We start from the raw sequence: 22,259 nt of genomic DNA on the forward strand, positions 1-22,259 counted from the left end.
CTCAAAATATTATCTAATTGACTCTGTGATTTCCTCTTTGACACATTCCTTATTTAGGAATGAGTTGTGTAATTTCCACACATTTGTGAATAACAAATTTCCTTCTGGAGTTCCCATCGTGGTGCAGTGGTTAACGAATCCGACTAGGAACCATGAGGTTGCGGGTTCGGTCCCTGCCCTTGCTCAGTGGGTTAACGATCCAGCGTTGCCGTGAGCTGTGGTGTAGGTTGCAGACGCGGCTCGGATCCCGCGTTGCTGTGGCTCTGGTGTAGGCCGGTGGCTACAGCTCCGATTCAACCCCTGGCCTGGGAACCTCCATGTGCCGCGGGAGCGGCCCAAGAAATAGCAACAACAACAACAAAAAGACAAAAGACAAAAAAACAAAAACAAAAACAAATTTCCTTCTGTTACTGATTTCTTTATTTTTAAATGGCTGCACCTGTGGCATATGAATGTTCCCAGGCCAGGGATCAAACCCATGCCTTTGCAGAGACTGCAGTCACTGCAGTCTAAATCTTTTTTTTTTTTTTTTTTTTTTTTTTTTTTTGGTCTTTTTAGGGCCGCACCTGCAGCATATGGAAGTTTACAGACTAGAGGTCAAACTGGAGCTGCAGCTGCTGACCTACGCCAGTCACAGCAACTCGGAATCCAAGCTGCATCTGTGACCTGCACCACAGCTCAAGGCAACACTGGATACTTAACCCACTGAGTGAGGGATCGAACCCATGTCCTCATGGTTACCAGTCGGGTTCGTTACTGCTGAGCCACAGTGGGAACTCCTGAAGTCGAAATCTTAACCCACTGTGCCACAGTGGGAACTCCCTGTTACTGATTTCTAATTCCATTGTTGTTGGAAACCTGCTTTATGATTTAAATTCTTTTAAATTTATATATAAATTTTATATTGATTATATATAATATATTTTATTAATTTTATTTAGGCTTGTTTTGTGACTGAACATATATGTTTTATCTTGGATAATGTTCCATGTGCACTTGAAAAGAATGTATTCTGCTGTTGTTGGGTGAGGTACTCCATAGATGTCTGTTAGGTCTAGTTGGTTTACAGTATTATTCAACTATAATTCAACTTCTGTTTCCTTGTTGATCTTCTAGTTGTTTTCTACATTATTGAGAGTGTGGTATTGAAGTCTCCAACTATTGTTGAATTATCTATTTCTCCCTTTAATTCTGTCAATTTTGCTTCATGTATTTTGGGGCTCTGTTGTTAGGTGTATATGTATTTATAATTGTTATATCTTTCTGATAGATTACCTTTTGCAATTACACAATGCAATTCCGACAATAACTACCTGGAGTTAGGTCAGTTTTAAGGGTATAGTCCCCAAGAAGATTGCCCTCACATCAGAAGCCAGTCCATTCACGCTTCTGACCCACTGGCTGCAATTTTAGAGACTCCCACAACCACTTCAGATTTGATAATTTGCTAGAAAGACTCACAGTCGGGTTTTTTGGGGTTTTGGTTGTTTTTTGTTTGTTTTGGGTTTGTTTTTGTTTTTGTTTTTGTTTTTTGCTTTTTGGGCCGCACTTGCAGCCTATGGAAGTTCCCAAACTAGGGGTCGAATTGGAGCTGTAGCCACTGGCTTACACCACAGCCACAGCAACACAGGTTCCAAGCTGCATCTGCGACCTACACCATAGCTCACGGCAACGGTGGATCCTAAACCCACTGAGCAAGGCCAGGGATCGAACCTGCGTCCTCATGGATATTAGTCAGATTTGCTTCTGCTGTGCCACAAAGGGAACTCCAAGACTCACAGTTATTTTTTAATTATAAAGAATACAAATCAGGACCAACAAAACAAAGAGATACATAGGGAGAAGTCTGAAAGTGTCCTGGGTCCTAGATATGGCACTTCTGTGTCCTCTGCCCAGGGAATCAAGGTTGGGAATACATCAGGTGGAGCACATTGATGTGTTTGCCAACTAGGAAGTGCCGCTGTATTTTGGTGTCTAAAACTTTTATAGGGGTTTTATTAAATAAACAAGATTGATTAAATCACTGACCATATGGTTAAACTCAGGATATCAGGTTGATATTACCTGGCTCAAAGCTTCATCATTCTAATCACATGATTGTTTTTTTTCTGGCATGACCAGCTGCCATCCCTAGTCATCTTATTAGTATAAACTCAAGTGTGATGCAGGGGTCCCACCATGAATAATAGATACACTCCTGTCACTCAGGAAATTCCAAGGGTTTAGGCATTACTTCTCAGGAACTGAGAGCAAAGACCAGACAACTTTTTTATTCTACAGCATCCTTTTATCATTGTAAAATATGCTTCTTTGTCTTTGGTGACAATTTTTATCTCAAATTTGGCTCTGTCTGATATTAGAGTAACCACTATAGCTCTCTTTTGTTTACTGTTTATATGATGTCACTCTTTTTGTTCATCCTTGTACTTTGAATCCATTTGAGTCTTTGAATCCAAAGTTTGTGTTTTAGGAGTTAGCAATGTGGCATAATGGGTTAAGAATCCAACTGCAATGGCTCAAATCACTTCAGAGGTATGGGTTTAATACCTGGCCAGGGAACTTCCATATTTTGCAAGTGCAGCAAAAAAAAAAAAAAATACAATTAAAAGAAATAGGAGTTCCTGTCATGGCACAGTGGAAACGAATCCAACTAGGAATCATGAGGTTTTGGGTTTGATCCCTGGCCTTGCTCAGTGCGTTAAGGATCCAGCATTGCTGTGAGCTGTGGTGTAGGTTGCAGACGTGGCTCGGATCCCGTGTTGCTGTGGCTCTGGAGTAGGCCGGCAGCTATGGCTCTGATTCGACCCCTAGCCTGGGAACCTCCATATGCCACGGGTGTGGCCCTAAAAAGACAAAAAGACCAAAAAATTAAAAAATTCAAAGAATAAAATGTGTGGGAGTTCCCGTTGTGGCTCGGCAATAACAAACCCAACTAGTATCCATGAAGATTCTATCCTTGGCCTCGATTAGAGGGTTAAGGATCTGGCATTGCCGTGAGCTGTAGTGTAAGCCAGCAGCTGCAGCTCCAGTTCTACCCCCAGCCTGGAAACTTCCATATGCCACAGGTAAGGTCCTAAAAAGACAAATAATAATAATAATAATAAAGTATGTGACTTATAAATAGCATATAGTTAGTTCGTGTTTGTTTTTTTAATTTTTAAAAATTATTTATTTATTTTATTTTTGTCTTTTTGCCATGTCTTGGGCTGCTCTCGCAGCATGTGGAGGTTCTCAGGCTAGGGGTCGAATCAGAGCCCTAGCTGCCGGCCTACGCCAGAGCCACAGCAACTCGGGATCCAAGCCACGTCTGCAACCTACACCACAGCTCATGGCAACGCCAGATCCTTAACCCACTGAGCAAGTCCAGGGATCAAACTCGAAATCTCATGGTTCCTAGTCAGATTCGTTAACCACTGAGCCATGACAGGAACTCCTAAAAATTTATTTTTATTGAAGTATAGTTGATATACTATATAGATCATTTTTTAAATACATTCTGCTAATCTCTGCTTTTTTTTCTTTTAATTATTTTGGCCACTTTCATGGCACATGGAAGTCCCCAGGCCAGGGACTGAGTCTAAGCTGCAGCTGCAACCTGTGCCACAACTGTGGCAATGCCAGATCTTCAGCCACTGCACCAGGCCAAGGATTAAACCTACACCACCTCAGAAACGACACCAGATCTTTAAGCTGCTGCACCACAGCAGGAACTCCTAATCCCTGCTTTTTGACTGCGGTGTGTAATCCATTTATATTTAATATAATTACTGATAAGGTTGGATTTTTAGCTACCATTTTACTATTTAACACAAAAGAAAGAGGAAATGGAGGAATAGTGTATCATTTTTATTCGCTTGCCCTTTCTTTCACTATATTATTTTAAGTTGTTTTGTTAGTTATTGCCCTAGGAGTTACAGTTAACATCTTAACCTTTAACAAACTGGTTTGGAATAATGCCAACTTAATTTCAATTGTGTACAAACCCTTAGCTTTTGTAAAGCTCCATTTCCTTTTCCTTCTTTTGAGCTGTTATTGTCATATGCATGCCCATCTCATCAAACAGATTCATAATTATTGCTTTTTGCATTTTTTTGGCTGCACCCATGGCATGTGGAAGTTTCCAGGCCAGGGATCAAACCCATGCACAGGTGAGGCCTGCACCACAGGTGCAGCAACGCCAGATCCCCAGCCTGCTGCACCACAAAGCAACCTCCTATGCATCTCTACTTTAAATAAGAGAGAAGAAAAAGGAGATTCCCCTTCTTGGTGCAGCAGAAACAAATTCAACTAAGAACCACGAGGTTGCAGGCTTGATCCCTGGCCTCGTGAATCTGACTAGGAACCATGAGGTTGCAGGTTTGATCCCTGGCCTCACTCAATGGGTTAAGGATCCAGCATTGCCATGAGCTGTAGTGTAGTTCACAGATGCAGCTTGGATCCTGTGTTACTGTGGCTGTGGTGTGCGCCGGCAGCTCAGATTCAACCTCTAGCCTGGAAACCTCCATATACCGAGAGTGTGGCCCTTAAAAAAAAAGTAGAAGAAAAAATAATTTCAAGGAAAAATATATTTATACTGTTATTTATATTTACATGTATAGATTGATTGATTTGCTTTTTAGGGCCGTGCCTGTGGCATGTGGAAGTTCCCAGGCTAGGGGTCGAATGGAGCTACAGCTCCTGGCCTACACCACAGCCACAGCAACACAGGATCCAAGTTGCATCTGCGACCTATACCATAGCTCACAGCAATGCCAGATCCCTGACCCACTGAGCAAGGCCAGGGATCAAACCCAAATCCTTATGGATCCTAGTCAGATTCATTTCCTGCTGTCTTTACTCTTTTTTCTTCATGGGGATTCAAGTTACTGTCTAGTGACCTTTCATTTCAGCCTGAAGAATACCTTTTAGTATTTCTTATAGGGCAAATCTATTAGCAAAAAAAATTCTCTCTTTTTGTTGGATGTAAAAATAAATTTGCCTTCATTTTTAAGGATTATTTTTCTCAATATAGAATACTTGATTGGAAGACTTTTTCTCTCATCACTTGTTTCTATGATTTCTGATGAAAATTTGTTGTTAATCTCATGGATAATCCCTTACAAGTGGTGAGTCCCTTCTTCTGATTATATGATTCTGTTTTTGACTTTGGACAGCTTGATTATGATGTGTCTAGATGCGAATCTCTTTTATTTTATTTTATTTTGTCTTTTGCCTTTTTAGGGCCATACCCACGGCATATGGAGGTTCCCAGGCTAGGGCTCTCATCGGAACTACAGCTGCCGGCGTACACCACAGCCACAGCGATGCCAGATCTGAGCCATGTCTGTGACCTACACCACAAGTCACAGCAACCCCAGATCCTTAACCCACTGAGCAAGGCCAGGGATGGAACTCACAACCTCATGGTTCCTAGTCAGATTCGTTTCCACTGCGCCACAACGGGAACTCTGAAATCTCTTTTATATTTTGTCCTACCCAGGGTTCTTTGAGATTCTTGGATGTTTAGAATAAGGTTTTGCAGCAAATTGGGGAAGTCTTTAGCCATTATTTCTTCAAGTATTCTTTCTTCCTCTTTTTCTCTCTCTCCTCTCCTTTTAGGTCTTTCATTTTGCATACATGGACACACTTGATGGTTTTCCATGGGTCTCTGATGCTTCACTTCCTTCATTCTTTTTTCTTTCTGTTCATCAGCCTAGATAGTCTCAATTGATCTATCTTCAAACTCTCAGCTTTTTTTCTTCTGCCTATTCTTATCTGCTTTTAAATTTATTTCAATTATACTTTTCAACTTCAGAATTTTTTTGGTTCTTTTTCTATAACTTGTATCCCTTTATTAATACTTTCTAGTGGAGAGGTGAGGGAGTGGTATGGAGTAGGAGTCTAGGGTTAGTAGATGAAAACTGTTGCATTTGGAGTGGATGGGCAATGGGATCCTGCTGTATAGCACAAGGAACTATATCCAATCACTTGTGATGGATCAGGATGGAGGATAATGTGAGAAAAATAGTGTATATATATATATATATATATGTATATATATGTATAACAGGGTCACTTAGCTGTACAGCAGAAATTGACAGAACATTGCAAATCAACTATAATAAAAAATAAAAATTAAAAAAATACTTTCAGGTGTTCTGAAATTATGCTACATAATTTTTATACTTTGCCTTAGTTATTTAAACATGGACTTCTTTCGTTCTTTGAACAAGAGTAGATTAAAAGCTTTTGTCAGAGTTCCTGTTGTGGCTCAGTGGTAACAAACCCAACTAGTATCCATGGGGATGTGGGTTCAATCCCTAGCCTTGCTCAGTGGGCTAAGGGTCCACTGTTGCCATAAGCTATGGTGTAGATTGCAGGTGTAGCTTGGATCTGGTGTTGCTGTGGCTGTGGTGTAGGCCGGCAGCTGCAGCTTCAATTTGACCCCTAACTTCGGTATGCTGAGGGTGCAGCCCTAAAAAGACAAAAAAAGTCTTTATCTAGTAAATCCAATATCTGGACATCCTCAGGGACAGTTCATACTGACTGCTTCTTTTTTTCCTGTACATGGGCTATACTTGTTTCATTTTAGATAACATAATGCAGCAACTCTGAAATCAGATTCTTTCCCTCATTAGGTTTTGTGGTTGATATTATTTTTTGTTGTTGTTCAGTGGCTGTTTGTTTAGTGACTTTCCTGCACTAGTTTTGTAATGTCTATATTCTTTGTCCTCTGCTTCCTTAGCTTTGTGGTCAGTGGTCATCCAATGACTGGACATAGATTTCCTTAAATTCCTCATATTTTGGGGGGGACTATGTTAAATTTATGTATAAACTCAGAACACCTGAAATTTTTATGATCTTGAGTAATCCTGGTCATCCTGTCCAAGAACATGTGAATATCAAGGTCAAATTTAGTAGTTCTTACCATGTGCAGTGGGTTAATAATCTGACTACAGGAGTTCCCGTGGTGGCGCAGTGGTTAACGAATCCGACTAGGAACCATGAGGTTGCGGGTTCAATCCCTGCCCTTGCTCAGTGGGTTAACGATCCGGCGTTGCCGTGAGCTGTGGTGTAGGTTGCAGACGCGGCTCGGATCCCGCGTCACTGTGGCTCTGGCGTAGGCCGGTGGCTACAGCTCCGATTCAACCCCTAGCCTGGGAACCTCCATATGCCGCGGGAGCGGCCCAAGAAATAGCAAAAAGACAAAAAAATAAAATAAAATAATCCGACTACAGTGGCTTGGGTTGCTGCAGGGGTATGGGTTTGATCCCTGGCCATGTGCAGTATGTTAAAGGAGCTGGTGTTGCCACAGTTGCAGTGTAGATCACAGCTATGGCTCGGATTCAGTTCCCCGCCCAGGAACTTCCATATGCCACAGGTGCAGCCATAAAATAAAAAATAAAATAAAAAGATCAAATTTAGATCAAAATTAAAAACAGATATAAAAGACTAACAGTAGGGGAGATGTGGGGAAATTGAAATATTTACAGTATAATAGATAACACTGAATTAATTTAGTATTTTTATGTGTGATACTATTGTTTTTGCTACTTATTCTTAGGAAATGAGTGCTGAAATATTTGGGGATAAAGTGCCATGAGGCCTACATCATTTGGCAAAAAAAAAAAGAGAGATACACACACACAAAAGTTCTCATTATGGTGCAACAGGTTAAGAACCTGACATAGTGGGAGTTCCTGTTGTGGCACAGCAGAAATGAATCTAACTAGTATCCATGAGGATACGGGTTCGTCCTCTGGCCTCAGTCAGTGGGTTTAAGATCCGGTGTTGCCATGAGCTGTGGTGTAGGTCACAGATGCGGCTCGGTTCTGGTGTTGCTGTAGCTGTGGCATAGGCCAGCAGCTGTAGCTCTGATTTGACCCCGTTAAAGCAAAAAAACAAACAAACAAAAAAAGCAAAGAACCCGACATAGTGTCCATGAGGATGTGGATGTGGGCTCCATCCCAGCCTTGCTCAGTAGGTTAAGGATCTAGCATTGCTGCAAGCTGTGGCACAGGTTACAGATGTGGCTTGGATCACACAATGCCATGGTTGTGGGTAGGCCAGCAGCTGCAGTTCCAATTCAACCCCTAGCCCAGGAATTTCCATATGCTGCAGGTGCAGCCCTAAAAAGAAAAAAAAAAAAAAAATACATAGCACAGGATGTGAAAGTAGAGGGAGAGAGAGAAAACAAATGGTAAGTCCAGATGAAGTATATTTAGGTATTTATTATACTATTCTTTTAACATATTTTTGATTTTTTGAAAATCATGAAAGATAAAAGATTGGGAGGAGTTCCCATTGTGGCTCAGTGGTTAATGAATCTGACTAGGAACCATGAGGTTGTGGGTTCGGTCCCTGGCTTTGCTCAGTGGGTTAAGGATCCAGCTTTGTCATGAGCTGTGGTGTAGGTCGCAGACATGGCTCAGATCCTGAGTTGCTGTGGCTCTGGCGTAGGCCAGCAGGTACAGCTCCAATTAGACCCCTAGCCTGGGAACCTTCATATGCTGTGGGAGTGGCCCTAGAAAAGGCAAAAAAAAACAAAAACAAAAAAAAAACAAAAAAAAAAGATAGGGAGAAAACATGATCCCAAGATTCAGGGATATCTTACCACCTCTTGAACTAATTTTCTTTTCTTTCTTTTTATTATAATAACAGATTCCTGTATCAAGCTTGAGAGACACAGTCTTGGAACTGGCAGTGTTTGATCAACACAGGAGGAAGTTTGATAATTTCAGTTCACTAATGCTAGAATGGAAATCCTCAAATGAAACACTAGCTCATTTTGAAAATTATAATTCAGTGGAGATGGTAGCAAAGGATGATGGTAGTGGGCAGACCCGGCTACATGGTATTATAAATGTTTATTAATTCTTTCATGTACCCACTAAAATGACTCTGCACTATTCCTCATGGGTGATAGTTTATTTATCCTATATCACCTTTCACCTTTGATCTTTGCATTTTTTAGAAAGCACAAAGTTAGATTTCCTTGTTTGCAAAGCTAGGGTCTCAGGGCCAACATTTCTCACAAGAACAAAAAATTAAATTAATTTTAAAATGTATTGATTGTTTATTATTTGCCTGAAACTTTGGAAATATTCATTCATTAGCTGGTATTTATCGAGTGGCTGCTGCAAGTAAGACTCTCTGCTAGGCACTTGGAGATAAAATGGTAAATGAAACACTCAGCCTCTGTCCTCATAGACTTAAAGTCCAGTTGGGGAAACCAGACTTCACATATTACAGTTGTGTTAGGTGTTTTGAAGAGCAAATATGGGGTGCATTAAGAGCTTGTAATAGGAGATCCTAACCTCGTTTAGAACAGAGAAGGCTGCCCTGAGAATGTAACATTTATTCTGAGATCTGAAGGGATGTCAGAAAGAGGAAATAAAATGAACTAAATACCACAAGTGAAACTGACTGAGAGAGGGCACAAGAGGCACAGCAAGCCCTCAGGAGAGTCACTTATCAAGCCCCTGCTTGTATCACATTTGCAGAAGTCCTGTTCTCCAAAGCAAGTTAGCCATCCAAAACCAGTCAAGGTGGGCCAGGAGTACTCAAGAACATGGATATATACCAGGCATGATTCACTGCAAGCCTTTAGTATAACAACATACCATAAATCAATCCCCAAATTGAAGGACAAGTGGTACAAAGAGAAACTGTTGGGTTTCTGGCATAAACATTTGATGACCATTCAACTAAGAAATACTAGAGAAATAAGATTTAATCTTTTCCCTACCCACAGGGAGTTCACACTCAGGACAAGTTTAAGAGCTTAGCTACAGAATATGACAATGTCATACTAATATATATATGACACTATAACAGTACAATACCAATAGTGTGACACAGTTAAGGTAAAAAGTGGTAGGGAAGAAAGAAATGCTCCTTATACCCTGGAACAATCAGTCACCAAATGCCATCTGTGTTCTTTTCTAAATATTTCTGGTTTCATCCCTTCGTCACTAATGTCCTTATGCCCTCTATCCTACATTACCACTGCAGCCTCCTAACTGATCTCAGTGTCTCTGTTACCCTCTAATCCATCCTCCATGCTATTGTCCAGAATTCTTTCTAAAATACAAATCTGAATCTCTCTTTAAGTTATTTTTAAAAGAATTTAAGGGAGTTCCCGTCGTGGCTCAGTGGTTAACGAATCTGACTAGGAACCATGAGGTTGTAGGTTCTATCCCTGGCCTTACTCAGTGGGCTAAGGATCCGGTGTTGCCGTGAGCTGTGGTGTAGGTTGCAGACGCAGCTCGGATCCTGCATTGCTGTGGCTCTGGCATAGGCTGGTGGCTACAGCTCCGATTCAACCCCTAGCCTGGGAACCTCCATATGCCATGGGAGCGGCCCAAGAAATGGCAAAAAGACCAAAAAAAAAAAAAAAAAGAATTTAAGGCAACTGTAATTCCCATTGTGGCTCAGCAGGTTACAAACCTGACTCGTGTTCATAAGGACACAGGTTCGATTGCTGGCCTCCCTCAGTGGGTTAAAGATCTGGCATTGCTGTGAGGTGTGGTGTAGGTTGCAGACATGGCTAGGATTCTATGGCTATGGTGTAGACCAGCAGCTGCAGCTCCAATTTGATCCATAGCCTAGAAACTTCCATATACCACATGTGCGGACCTAAAAAAAAAAAAAGAATTTAAAGCAACTATTCACTGAACTCTTATGACATGCCAGGCACTGCACTAAATACTTAATGTACATTTTCTTATGTAATCCTCACAGCATTCATGAGAAACTGGCATATTATCCCCATTTTGTAAGTTTACTCATTCATCAAACATTTATTGAGTTCTTATCATGTTCTAGGTAGAGTTTTAGTCCCTGAGATTGTAACAATAAATAGTTGAAGCAGCAAATTCTCTGACGTCAAAGCCTATATTCTACTGACTATACTGTCACCATATTGTCACTGTGTCTTTCCAGATAAAATTCATATGTTACAGCTTAAAATACTGACTCCTGCCTACTTCTTTGGCTTCACCTATTATTCCACCCACAAAAATCCTACTTTTTTCTCATACTCAAGAACTTTAGACCCTTAACCATGACAAGATTTGTCATACCTCTTTCCTTTGTATGTGTTATATATTTTCTTTCCTTGCTTCTTCACCAAGCTGAAACCTTCCTCTAATAATCTAGGAGTTCTCTGTTCCCCTATATTCCCAGTCTGAGGAGAATATTCCTTCTATGTGCTCTTAGACTCTGTATATATGCGTTGTGTACACACCTCTATAATTGTACTTATTACACTGTATTGCAGGAGATGGTTTACTTCTCAGCCACCCTCCTAAGCTGTAAGGCAAGAATTGTGTTGCTTTCCTTCTCATCTCTGTATTCTACTTCTTTGTCATAGTGCCTAGCATATAGTAGGCCCTTAATAAATTTTTGTTAAATGAATAAGTGTGACATCATGAAAAAGTGCCTCACAGGTTTTCATGTGATCATTATGTGTTGAGGATAAAATAAGAATTGACCTAAGTGATTCATGTTAGTTAAATTAAAACGAAAGAAAAATGAAGGAATGAGCAAAGCAGGGCCAGATTGTGGATGGCTTCAAATACTAGTTTCAGGAGTTTGAATTGCTCTAAGAGGGGAAAGTTAGCCATTTAAAAAAAATTTTTTTTTAGTTTTAAATTTTTTATTATAGTTGATTTACAATGTTCTGTCAATTGCTGCTGTACACCAAAGGGACCCAGTTATATATACACTATTTTCTCATATTCTGTCATGTTCTATCACAAGCGATTGGATTTGGTTCCCTGTGCTACACAGCAGTACCTCATTGCCTATCCACTCCAAGTGCAATAGTTTTAGTCTACTAACCCCAAACTCCCAGTCCATCCCGCCCCTTCGCCTTTTGAATAGGGTCAGATATGGCATTTACATTCACAAAACAGTTTAGAAGAGTGAATGTCCCAAAGGACTATCTCTTTATTTCTCACTTCGATTTTGAATTCAAAAAAAATTTCCCCTTGCACTACTCTCAGTTTATTTTTGGACCCACAAACAATTAGAGCTGCAAAGAATTTTAGATTTTGCCTGGCCTAATCCCTTATTTAATAAAGGAACTGGGAAATAAAGTGATTGTCCAAGGTCACATGGGAATGTAGTGGCAGAGTCGGCACAAAAACCCAGTTTTCTTTTTCTCTTGTATTTCCCCATTTGCTGTTTTTTTCCTCCCTGCAATAAAATATTTGGAAAAATTAGGACAGAAATTGGTTTTCTGGAGAAACTTTTGTATGCTACATATTATTGTTTCTCACAGGGTATTTTTCTGCATGTCTCCAGGTCATCAGATCCTTAAAGTACATCAGATAAAAGGGACTGTACTCATTGGAGTCAATTTTGTGGGCTATTCAGAGAAGAAAAGTCCAAAGGTAAGTGGAGATTGTCGCTCACTGAGTTGAGGAATTAAATATTTATATTCACCTTTGCGGTTCTTATTACATTTCTAGGAACTTTCCAACTTGCCCAGATCTGCAGCTGTGGAGCTGCTCCTGGTAGATGATGTAACGGTATTGCCTAAGAATGCCACCATCTATAACCACCCTGATGTGAAGGTAGAAGATATATGGGTATAGCTAAATGGCATCATAATTGGAGGAGAGAGTACTAGGTTGTTAAAATTAACAATATAACAACAAAAAAGCCCATTTATGTATTGAGTATCACTGACACACATATATAATGTATATATATATATTAATTATCCTTAGGAGCAATACTTTAATAATCATATTTTGTCTTTGGTCCATTGATCTTAGTCTTTTAATGTCATACTCTTTCTTATGTAAATAGAAGTTATTTTCTTTGAATTATTTATAAACCAAAGGGAATAGAATGTTGTTTGTCTGATTTTTCCATAGGAAATATTTAGCCTTGTAGAAGGATCTGGTTATTTTTTAGTCAACAGTAGTGAGCAAGACATTGTCACCATCACTTACCTGGAAGCAGAAAGTTCTGTCCAGGTGAGTTCTAGAGATAGTCCCAGACTGATGGTCTCAGATCAAAGCTCATTCTTAGGAGAATGATTGGACGAATTCCATTGGGTGTTTCAAACTTGTTACAAAAATAATGTTTGCCTCTCCCTTTTTTTATTTTTTATTTTTTTGCCATGCCCTGGGCATGTGGAAGTTCCTAGGCCAGGGATCGAACCTGTGCCACAGCAGTGACCTAAGCAACAGCAGTGACAATACCAGATCCTTAACCTACTGCACCACCAGGGAGCTCCTGCCTCTGCCTCTTTCTTTTTTTAATCTGGTAGATCCTTCAGCCAAAAATGATATTTTTTTTTCTTTTTCTGTAACTGGCTACAATATGGGGCAATTTTTGGTTCTGGTTCAACTGTGAGAGTGTAGAAAATATCTAATTTATAATATTTCCATTAAAAGAAGGTTCATTTTGGAGTTCCCATCGTGGCTCAGTGGAAACAAATCTGACTAGCATCTATGAGGACGCAGGTTCAATCTCTGGCCTCACTCAGTGGGTTAAGAATCTGGTGTTGCTGTGAGCTATGGTGTCACAGACAGCTCAGATCCTGTGTTGCTGTGGCTGTGGTGTAGGCCAGCAGCTACAGCTCTGATTTGACCCTTAGCCTGGGAACCTCCATATGCCATGGGTGTGGCCCTAAAAAGACAATAAAATAAAATAAAATAAAATAGCTGTGGCTGTGGTGTAGGCCAGCGGCTACAGCTCTGATTAGACCCCTAGCCTGGGAACTTCCATATGCTGCGGGAGCAACCCTAGAAATGGCAAAAAGACAAAAATAAAATAAAATAATAAAATGTCATTTTTATAAATTTCAAAGCACAGAACTGTGTGAATAATTAGGTGCACTATTGACTTTATAACCTAAGTATATGATGTTTTCAGCCAGGACATGACAACTCAATATTACGCTATTTCCATAGCCAATATGCCAAGAGATTTGCTTTCAGGTGACTTGTAATACTAAAAACAATGCCTTAGGAGTTCCTTGGTGGCCTAGCAGGTTAAGGGGCTGGTGTTGTCACTGCTATGACTCGGGTTCCATCCCTGCCCCGAGAATTTCAGCATTCTGTTGGTGTAGCCAAATAAATAAACAAATGGAAATAAAAAATAAAAATAAGACCTTACATTAACATATACATTGGAGTTCCCTCATGGCTCAGTGGGTTTAAAGATCCAGCATTGTCACTGCTATGGCTCTGGATATAGCTGGGGTGCAATTTGATCCCTGGCCTGGGAACTGCCACATGTCACAGGAGCAGCCAAAAAAATAAAATGTATTTATTTCCTTTCCTTTGAAGAGCTCAAAAGTAGTTAACTTACTACAGTCATAATGTTGCTTTTATTTATTTATTTGTCTTTTTGCCCTTTCCAGGGCCGTTCCCATGGCATATGGAGGTTCCCAGGCTAGGGGTCCAATCGGAGCCGTGGCCACCAGCCTACACCAGAGCCACAGCAACACGGGATCCAAGCTGTGTCTGTGACCTACACCACAGCATACGGCAACACCGGATCCTTAACCAACTGAGCAAGGCCAGGGATTGAACCCACAACCTCATGGTTCCTAGTCCGATTCGTTAACCACTGAGCCATATGGGAACTCCCCATAATGTTGCTTTTAAAAAGGGAAATTCAGGCCCTGTGTGCAAGCAAAGGTTGTGAAAAAACATGCTGCTGTGCAGGAGCTGCAGTCCAAGAAGGAAAAATAAAGTATCAGTCCACCCAGTGCTTTCTCTCCCAACTTGCGACTACAGCATAAATGTACTACATTCTCTTCATGAAATCCTTCCCATGTTCATAATTAAGAAGCTGGGAGTTCCTGTTGTGGAGCAGTGGTTAACGAATCCCACTGGGAACCATGAGGTTTCAGGTTCGATCACTGGCCTTGCTCAGTGGGTGAAGGATCTGGCGTTGCTGTGAGCTGTGGTATAGGTCGCAGACGAGGCTCGGATCCTGCGTTGCTGTGGCTCTGGTGTAGGCCAGCAGCTACAGCTCCGATTCCACCCCTAGCCTGGGAACCTCCATGTGCCGCAGGTGCAGCCTTGGAAAAAGACAAAAAATAAATAAAAATAAACTCTGCTCTTTCTCAGCTAATATTTTTGTTTGTTTGCTTGTTTGTTTTTGTTTTGTTTTGTTTGCCATTTCTTGGGCCGCTCCCGATGGAAGCACTGAGCCACGATGGAAACTCCCATCAGCTAATATTTGTGAGGGTACATATTTTTGGAGCTCTCTTGTGGCACAGTGGGTTAAGGACCTGGCATTGTCACTGTAGCAGCTTCAGTTGCTGCTGTGGCTGGAGTTCTGTCCCTGGCCTGGGAATTTCCACATGCTGCAGGCACAGCCTAATAGTAATAATAAAGGGTACATATTTTGCCACAAACTGAAATATCACTTTAAGGGTACATATTGCGCTATACCTGAAACATGTGATGGTGACCTCTCAGAGTTCCCATGCCAAAAAAGGTAAGTGGAGTTCCCGTTGTGGTTCACTGGTAATAAACTGGACTAGTATCTGTGAGGATGTGAGTTCAATCCCTGGCCTCTTACAGGGAGTAAGGATCTGGCATTGCCACAAGCTGTGACATAAGTCACAGATGTGGCTCAGGATCAGGCATTGCTGTGGCTATGGGGTAGGCCAGCAGCTGCAGCTCCTATTCAACCCCTAGCCTGGGAACTTGTATATGCTGTGTGTGTGGCCCTAAACAAACAAACAAACAAACAAACAAAAACAAGAGGCTAAGATAATGTATTTTCCACTTTGGGTGGAAATGACTGCTGTGATTATGCTTGGAGCATGTTTGCTTCTTTACCCAGCTACCACCTTCTTCCTTCTAGTTAGTTCCAGTGCATCCAGGCTTTCTCGCCTTGGAAGTCTATGATCTGTGTTTGGCTTTCTTGGGTCCAGCAATGGCTCACCTCAGGGTGTCAGACATACAAGAGCTGGAGCTTGATCTGATTGATAAGGTGAGAGATGTTTGCTTTATATCCTAAATGAAGCAGACGTCTTTCTCTCTGTCTAGCATCACTTAATACAGCATATACTCACCTACCAAGTGTGTATATCAGGCCCTTTAATAATGTTAATGGAAATACCTACCCTTAAAGAACACCATTCCAACATTAAACGTGATGAAGATAAATAGAGTTAAAGAACAACTTATAGAGGAGTTCTTGTCCTGGCTCAGCAGTAACGAACCCAAGTATCCATGAGAACTTGGCTTTGATCCCTGGCCTTGCTCAGTGGGTTAAGGATCGGTGTTGCCATGAGCTGTGGTGTAGGTTGCACATGTGGCTTGATCCCAAGTTGCTATGGCTATGGCATAGGCCGACAGCTGCAGCTCAGATTTGACCCCTAATCTGGGAACTTCCATATGCCATAGATGTAGCCCTAAAAAGAAAAAGGGAAAAAAAAAAGTACACACAGATTAGGCTTCCTTGATCAAAGGCTGACCTGGAACATTTACTATGAACAAAAGAGCTTGCCACCTCTAAGAATTAAACTGCCCTAAGTGAATGAGATGCTTCTACTAAAATTACATTTTAATTTTTTTTATTTTTATTTTTTAACTACTAGGTTGAAATAGGTAAAACTGTGTTAGTAACTATGAGAGTTCTTGGCTCTTCCAAGCTACCATTCAGAAATAAATACTTCAGAAACATGGAGCTCAAACTGCAGCTGGCATCTGCCATTGTCACCCTGACGTGAGTACCATTTCAGGACTTCTTTCTTCCTAAGCTCGATACCACAAGAATCTTTCTCTCGGTAGCCTGGTTAGCTCTCCCTTAGATTATTTCAGATTTTCTTCTTTCCTTTTTTGTCATGGTAACTTTCAGCCCATACTCTCTTCCCATATTCAAGTCTCTACAAAATAACCCTTCCAAATCCTCAAATGTCTTATTTTGGGGTTAAAATCATATGTCTCATTAATATTTCCATTTTATGAAACTTCTCCTTGGATGATATCCTATGAGGCACTGGTATTCCACTCTGCAAAAGTGGAAATACAGGAATTCCAAGGCAGTTCAGTATATGCAATTTTACCAGTCTTTTTTTTTTTTTTTTCATTTTAGGGTGGCACTCAAGTCATGTGGAAGTTCCAGGCTAGGAATCAAATTGAAGTTGCAGGTGCCAGCCACAGCCACATCCACTGCAACACAGGATCCAACCCTTATCTGCAACCTACACCACAGATCATGGCAACGCTGGATCCTTAGCTCACTGAGCAGAGCCAAGCATCAAACCCTGGTCGGGTTCATTACCGCTGAGCTATAATGGGAACTCCCCAGTCTATGTTTATATTGCCCTTATTCCTTTGGAGACTTAGAACAAATTTTTCCCTTCAGGAGCTTCCTGCCATTGCTATGAGCTTTGTTTTGACTCTGGAAATTTATTTTTTGCAGTTCCTCCTAATGTGATTTAAAATGAGCAGAAAACGGAGTTCCTGTCGTGGTGCAGTGGTTAACGAATCCGACTAGGAACCATGAGGTTGCGGGTTCGGTCCCTGCCCTTGCTCAGTGGGTTAACGATCCGGCGTTGCCGTGAGCTGTGGTGTAGTTAGGTTGCAGACGCGGCTCGGATCCCGCGTTGCTGCGGCTCTGGCGTAGGCCGGTGGCTATGGCTCCGATTCGACCCCTAGCCTGGGAACCTCCATGTGCCGCGGGGGCGGCCCAAGAAATAGCAAAAAAAAAAAAAAAAGACATAAAATGAGCAGAAAACTTTAAACATCTTAGAACTGGCCACTCTTAAAACCAAATCTTTCTCACCTAAAAACATATGGGTCTTTGCAGGCTAATGGAGGAACAAGATGAATACTCTGAAAATTATATCCTACGTGCTATCACTGTTGGGCAAACCACGCTTGTAGCTATTGCTAAGGACAAGATGGGGAGAAAATTCACATCGGCTCCTCGGCAAATTGAAGTAAGGAAATTACCTCATTCAAAATTTATTTTTGACCTTATTTAATATTTTTCTGCTTAGTTTGCACAATTTGAAAATCATTTGACTAAAAAAAAAGATAGTTGTCTCACTCTTGCAACAATGTAATTTGTTTGTGTGGGTTTTTTTTTTTGTTTGTTTGTTTCTGTCTTTTCTAGGGCTTACCCGCACCCACAGGCTAGGGGTCTAATCTGAGCTGTAGCCGCCAGCCTATACCACAGCCACAGAAACTCGGGATCCGAGCCGAGTCTGCGACCTACACCACAGCTCACAGCAACGCCGGATCCTTAACCCACTGAGTAAGGCCAGGGATTGAACCTGCAACCTCATGGTTCCTAGTCAGATTCATGAACCGCTAAGCCACAACGGGAACTCCTGTTTAACTCTATAGAAGTAATACACTTCTTGGAGTTCCCGTTGTGGCACAGTGGTTCATGAATCTGACTAGGAACCATGGGGTTGCAGGTTCAATCCCTGGCCTTACTCAGTGGGTTAAGGATCCGGCGTTGCTGTGAGCTGTGGTGTAGGTTGCAGACTCAGCTCGGATCCCACATTGCTGTGGCTGTGGCGTAGGCCGGCGGCTACAGCTCCGATTAGACCCCTAGCCTGGGAACCTCCATATGCCAAGGGAAGCAGCCCTAGAAAAGGCAAAAAGACAAAAAAAAAAAAAAAAAAAAGCAATACACTTCTTGTAGAAAGTTTGGAAAGCACAAAAAAAATAAATAAAGTTGCAGAATAAAAATCATCTATAATTCCACTGCTTAGAGGTAACCATTATTAAGATTTCAGAAAAAAAAAAATTTCAGTGTATTTCCTTCACTTTTTCCCCTATGCTTACTTTACCATGGATGAATCATGCTGTTTTTTTCCTCTTAATCCTATATCAAAAATATTTTGGGGAGTTCCCGTCATGACTCAGTGGTTAATGAATCTGACTAGGAACCATGAGGTTGTGGGTTCGATCCCTGGCCTTGTTCAGTGGGTTAACGATCTGGCGTTGCCATTAGCTGTGGTGTAGGTCACAGACTTGGCTTGGATCCCACGTTGCTGTGGCTGTGGTGTATGCTGGTGGCTACAGCTCTGATTCGACCCCTAGCCTGGGAACCTCCATATGTAGTGGGAAGCGGCCCTAGAAAATAGCAAAAATACAAATATATATATATATTTTTTTGGGGGGGGGGGAGTTCCTGTCATGGCTCAGTGGTTAACAAACCCGACTAGTATCTATGAGGATGAGGGTTCAATGCCTGGCCTTGCTAAGTAAGTTAAGAATCCAGCATTGCTGTGAGCTATGGTTTAAGTCAAAGATGCAGCTCGGATGCCTCGTTGCTGCGGCTGTGTCATAGGCCAGCAGGTACAGCTCTGATTTGACCCCTAGTCTGGGAACCCTCACATGCCAGGGGGAGGCCCTAAAAAGACAAAATATACATATATATTTTTTGGGGGGGAGTTGCCATTGTGGCTCAGTGGATTAAGAACACAACTAGTATCTGTGAGGATGAGTTCAATCCCTGGCCTTGCTTAGTGGATTAAGGATCTGGCATTGCCGAAAACTGCAGTCTAGATCACAGATATGGCTTGGATCCTGAGTTTCTGTGGCTGCGGTGTACACTGGCAGCTGCAGCTTGGATTCCACCCCAACCCAGGAACTTCCATATGTTGAAGGTATGGCCCTAAAAAAAAAATAGAAAGAAAGAAAAAAATATATTTTTGGAGTTCCCTTGTGACACAGCAGATTAAGGATCTGGCATTATCACTGTAGTGCTCATGTTGCTGCTGTGACATGGATTCAATCCCTGGCCCAAGAACTTCCACATGCTGCAGACACAGCCAAAAAAAAAAAATTCGTCTTTTTTTTTTTTCTTTTTTTTTTGTCTTTTCAGGGCTGCACCCACAGTGTATAGAAGTTCCCAGGCTAGATGTCTAATCAGAGCTGCAGCTGCTGGCCTACACCACAGCCATGGCCCCATGGGACCTGAGCCACATGTGCAACCTACACCGCAGCTCACAGCAGTGCTGGATCCTTAACCCACTGAACAGGGCCAAGGATTCAACACAAGTCCTCATGGTTATTGGTCAGGTTCATTACCCCTGAGCAACAATGGGAACTCAAAATGTATTTTCTTATATCATTAAAAGCTAATTGTTGGCCATGTGTTGATAATTGTTGAAGCTGAGTAATAGGTACCTGAGAGTTCATTATACTGTTCTCTCTACTTTTATATACATTTGAAAAAAAAGGAAAAAAGACTAGCCGAAGCAGTCTTGAGAGAAATGAACAAAGATAAAGATATCACACTCCTGACTACAGAGTATACCATAAAGCCACAGTAATCAAAACAGTATGGTTCTGATACAAGACAGACACATAAATCAATGGACCAAAATAGAGATCCAAGAAATAAACCCATGCACTCATGGTTAATTAATTTATAGAAAAGAAGGCAAGAATATACACTGGAGCAAATACAGTCTCTTCAATAAGTGGTACTTGGAGTTCCCATTGTGGCTTAGCAGAAACAAGTATCCATGAGGATGCAGGTTTGATCCTTGGCCTCATTCAGTGGGTTAAAGAGCTGTGGTGTAGGTCACAGACCATAGCTCAGATTCCAAGTTGCTGTGGCTGTGGTGTAGACCAGCAGCTACAGCTCCAATTTGACCCCTAGCCTGAGAACATTCATTTAGGACCTTTTTTTTAGGGCCATGCTGTGGGTATGGCCCTAAAAGAAAAAGAAAAAGAGAGACAGACAAAAAAAAAAGTGAGAAACTGAATGGCTATGTGTAAAAGAATGAAATTAGAACATTTTCTCCCACCATATACAAAAATAAACTCAAATGGATTAAAGACCTAAATGTAAGACCAGAAATCATAAAACTCCCAGAAGAAAACATAGTCAGAACACTCTTTGACATAAATCATAGCAATATTTTTTTGGACCTGTCTCCTGACACAAAGAAACAAAAGTAAAAATAAGCAAATGAGACCTAATTAAACTTAAAATCTTTGTACAACAAAGGAAGCCATAAATAAAATGAAGACACCCAGACACCTACAGTCAATTAATCTTTGACAAAGGAGGGAAGAATATAAAATAGGGGAAAGACAGTCTTTTCAGTAAGTGGTGCTTGGAAAACTGGACAGCTGCATGTAAATCAATGAAACTAGAACATACCCTCACACCACAAACAAAAATAAATTCAAAATGGCTCAAAGATTTAAACATAAGACAAGACATCATGAAACTCCTAGAAGAGAACATAGGCAAAACATTCTCTGACATCAACTATACAATGTTTTCTTAAGTCAGTCTCCCAAGGCAACAGAAACAAAAACAAAAATAAACCAATGGGACCTAATCAAACTTAAAAGCTTTTTCACAGCAAAGGAAACCATTAAAAAAAAAAAAAAAAAAAAAAAAAAAAAAAAAAACGCAAAGTTGGAGTTGCCATTGTGGCGCAGCAGAAACGAATCCAACTAGGAACCATGAGCTTTCAGATTCAATCCCTGGCCTTGCTCAGTGGGTTAAGGACCTGTGTTGCCATGAGCTGTGGTGTAGGTCACAGATGCAGCTCAGATCTGGCGTTGCTGTGGCTGTGGTGTAGGCCTGCAGCAACAGCTCCAATTAGAACCCTAGCCTGGGAACCTCCATATGCCATGGGTGTGGCCCTAAAAGGACAAAAGACCAAAAAAAAAAAAAACCCACAAAGATAACCTACAGAATGGGAGAAAATAGTTTCAAATGATACAACTGACAAGGGCTTAAACTCTAAAATATACAAACGACTTACAAAACTCAACAACAGAAAAACCAACAACCCAAAAATGGACAGAAGACCTGAATAGACATTTCTCCAAAGAAGATATACAGATGGCCAACAGGCACACAAAAAATGCTCAACATCACTAATTATCAGAGAAAAGCAAATCAAAACTACAATGAGGTATCTCATACCGGTCAGAATGGCCATCATTAACAAGTCAACAAATAACAGGAGTTCCCATCGTGGTGCAGTGGTTAACGAATCCGACTAGGAACCATGAGGTTTCGGGTTCGGTCCCTGCCCTTGCTCAGTGGGTTAACCATCCGGCGTTGCCGTGAGCTGTGGTGTAGGTTGCAGATGCGGCTCGGATCCCACGTTGCTGTGGCTCTGGCGTAGGCCGGCAGCTACAGCTCTGATTCGACCCCTAGCCTGGGAACCTCCATATGCCGTGGGAGCGGCCCAAAGAAATAGCAAAAAGACAAAAAAAAAAAACAAAACAAAACAAACAGAAAAAAAACAAATAACAAATGCTGGAGAGGGAGTGGAGGAAAGGGAACCTTCCTATACTGTT

At 41.3% G+C, this 22,259-nt stretch overlaps 1 protein-coding gene across 11 annotated transcripts in view; it reads left to right on the forward strand.

Annotated features, from left to right (window-relative positions):
• The window catches only part of NUP210L (nucleoporin 210 like), a 125,833-nt gene that overhangs the window by 63,694 nt on the left and 39,880 nt on the right, over positions 1-22,259 (forward strand). For 8 of the 11 annotated variants that reach the window (XM_021089795.2, XM_085022850.1, XM_085022854.1 and 5 more), the window contains 7 exons: positions 8,641-8,833; positions 12,289-12,377; positions 12,456-12,560; positions 12,867-12,968; positions 15,823-15,951; positions 16,562-16,689; positions 17,776-17,908. In XM_021089795.2, the coding sequence (XP_020945454.2) occupies positions 8,641-8,833; positions 12,289-12,377; positions 12,456-12,560; positions 12,867-12,968; positions 15,823-15,951; positions 16,562-16,689; positions 17,776-17,908 (879 nt within the window). The remainder of the gene's footprint in view (positions 1-8,640; positions 8,834-12,288; positions 12,378-12,455; positions 12,561-12,866; positions 12,969-15,822; positions 15,952-16,561; positions 16,690-17,775; positions 17,909-22,259) is intronic. The other 3 variants (XM_085022846.1, XM_085022853.1, XM_085022847.1) reach the window with 2 other exon arrangements.

This window comes from Sus scrofa, chromosome 4 (assembly GCF_054392235.1).
Source record: "Sus scrofa isolate SSC_HxYL_T2T_F1_AM1 chromosome 4, Sscrofa_HxYL_maternal_Yorkshire_Landrace_v2.0, whole genome shotgun sequence".
NCBI lineage: Eukaryota > Metazoa > Chordata > Mammalia > Artiodactyla > Suidae > Sus > Sus scrofa.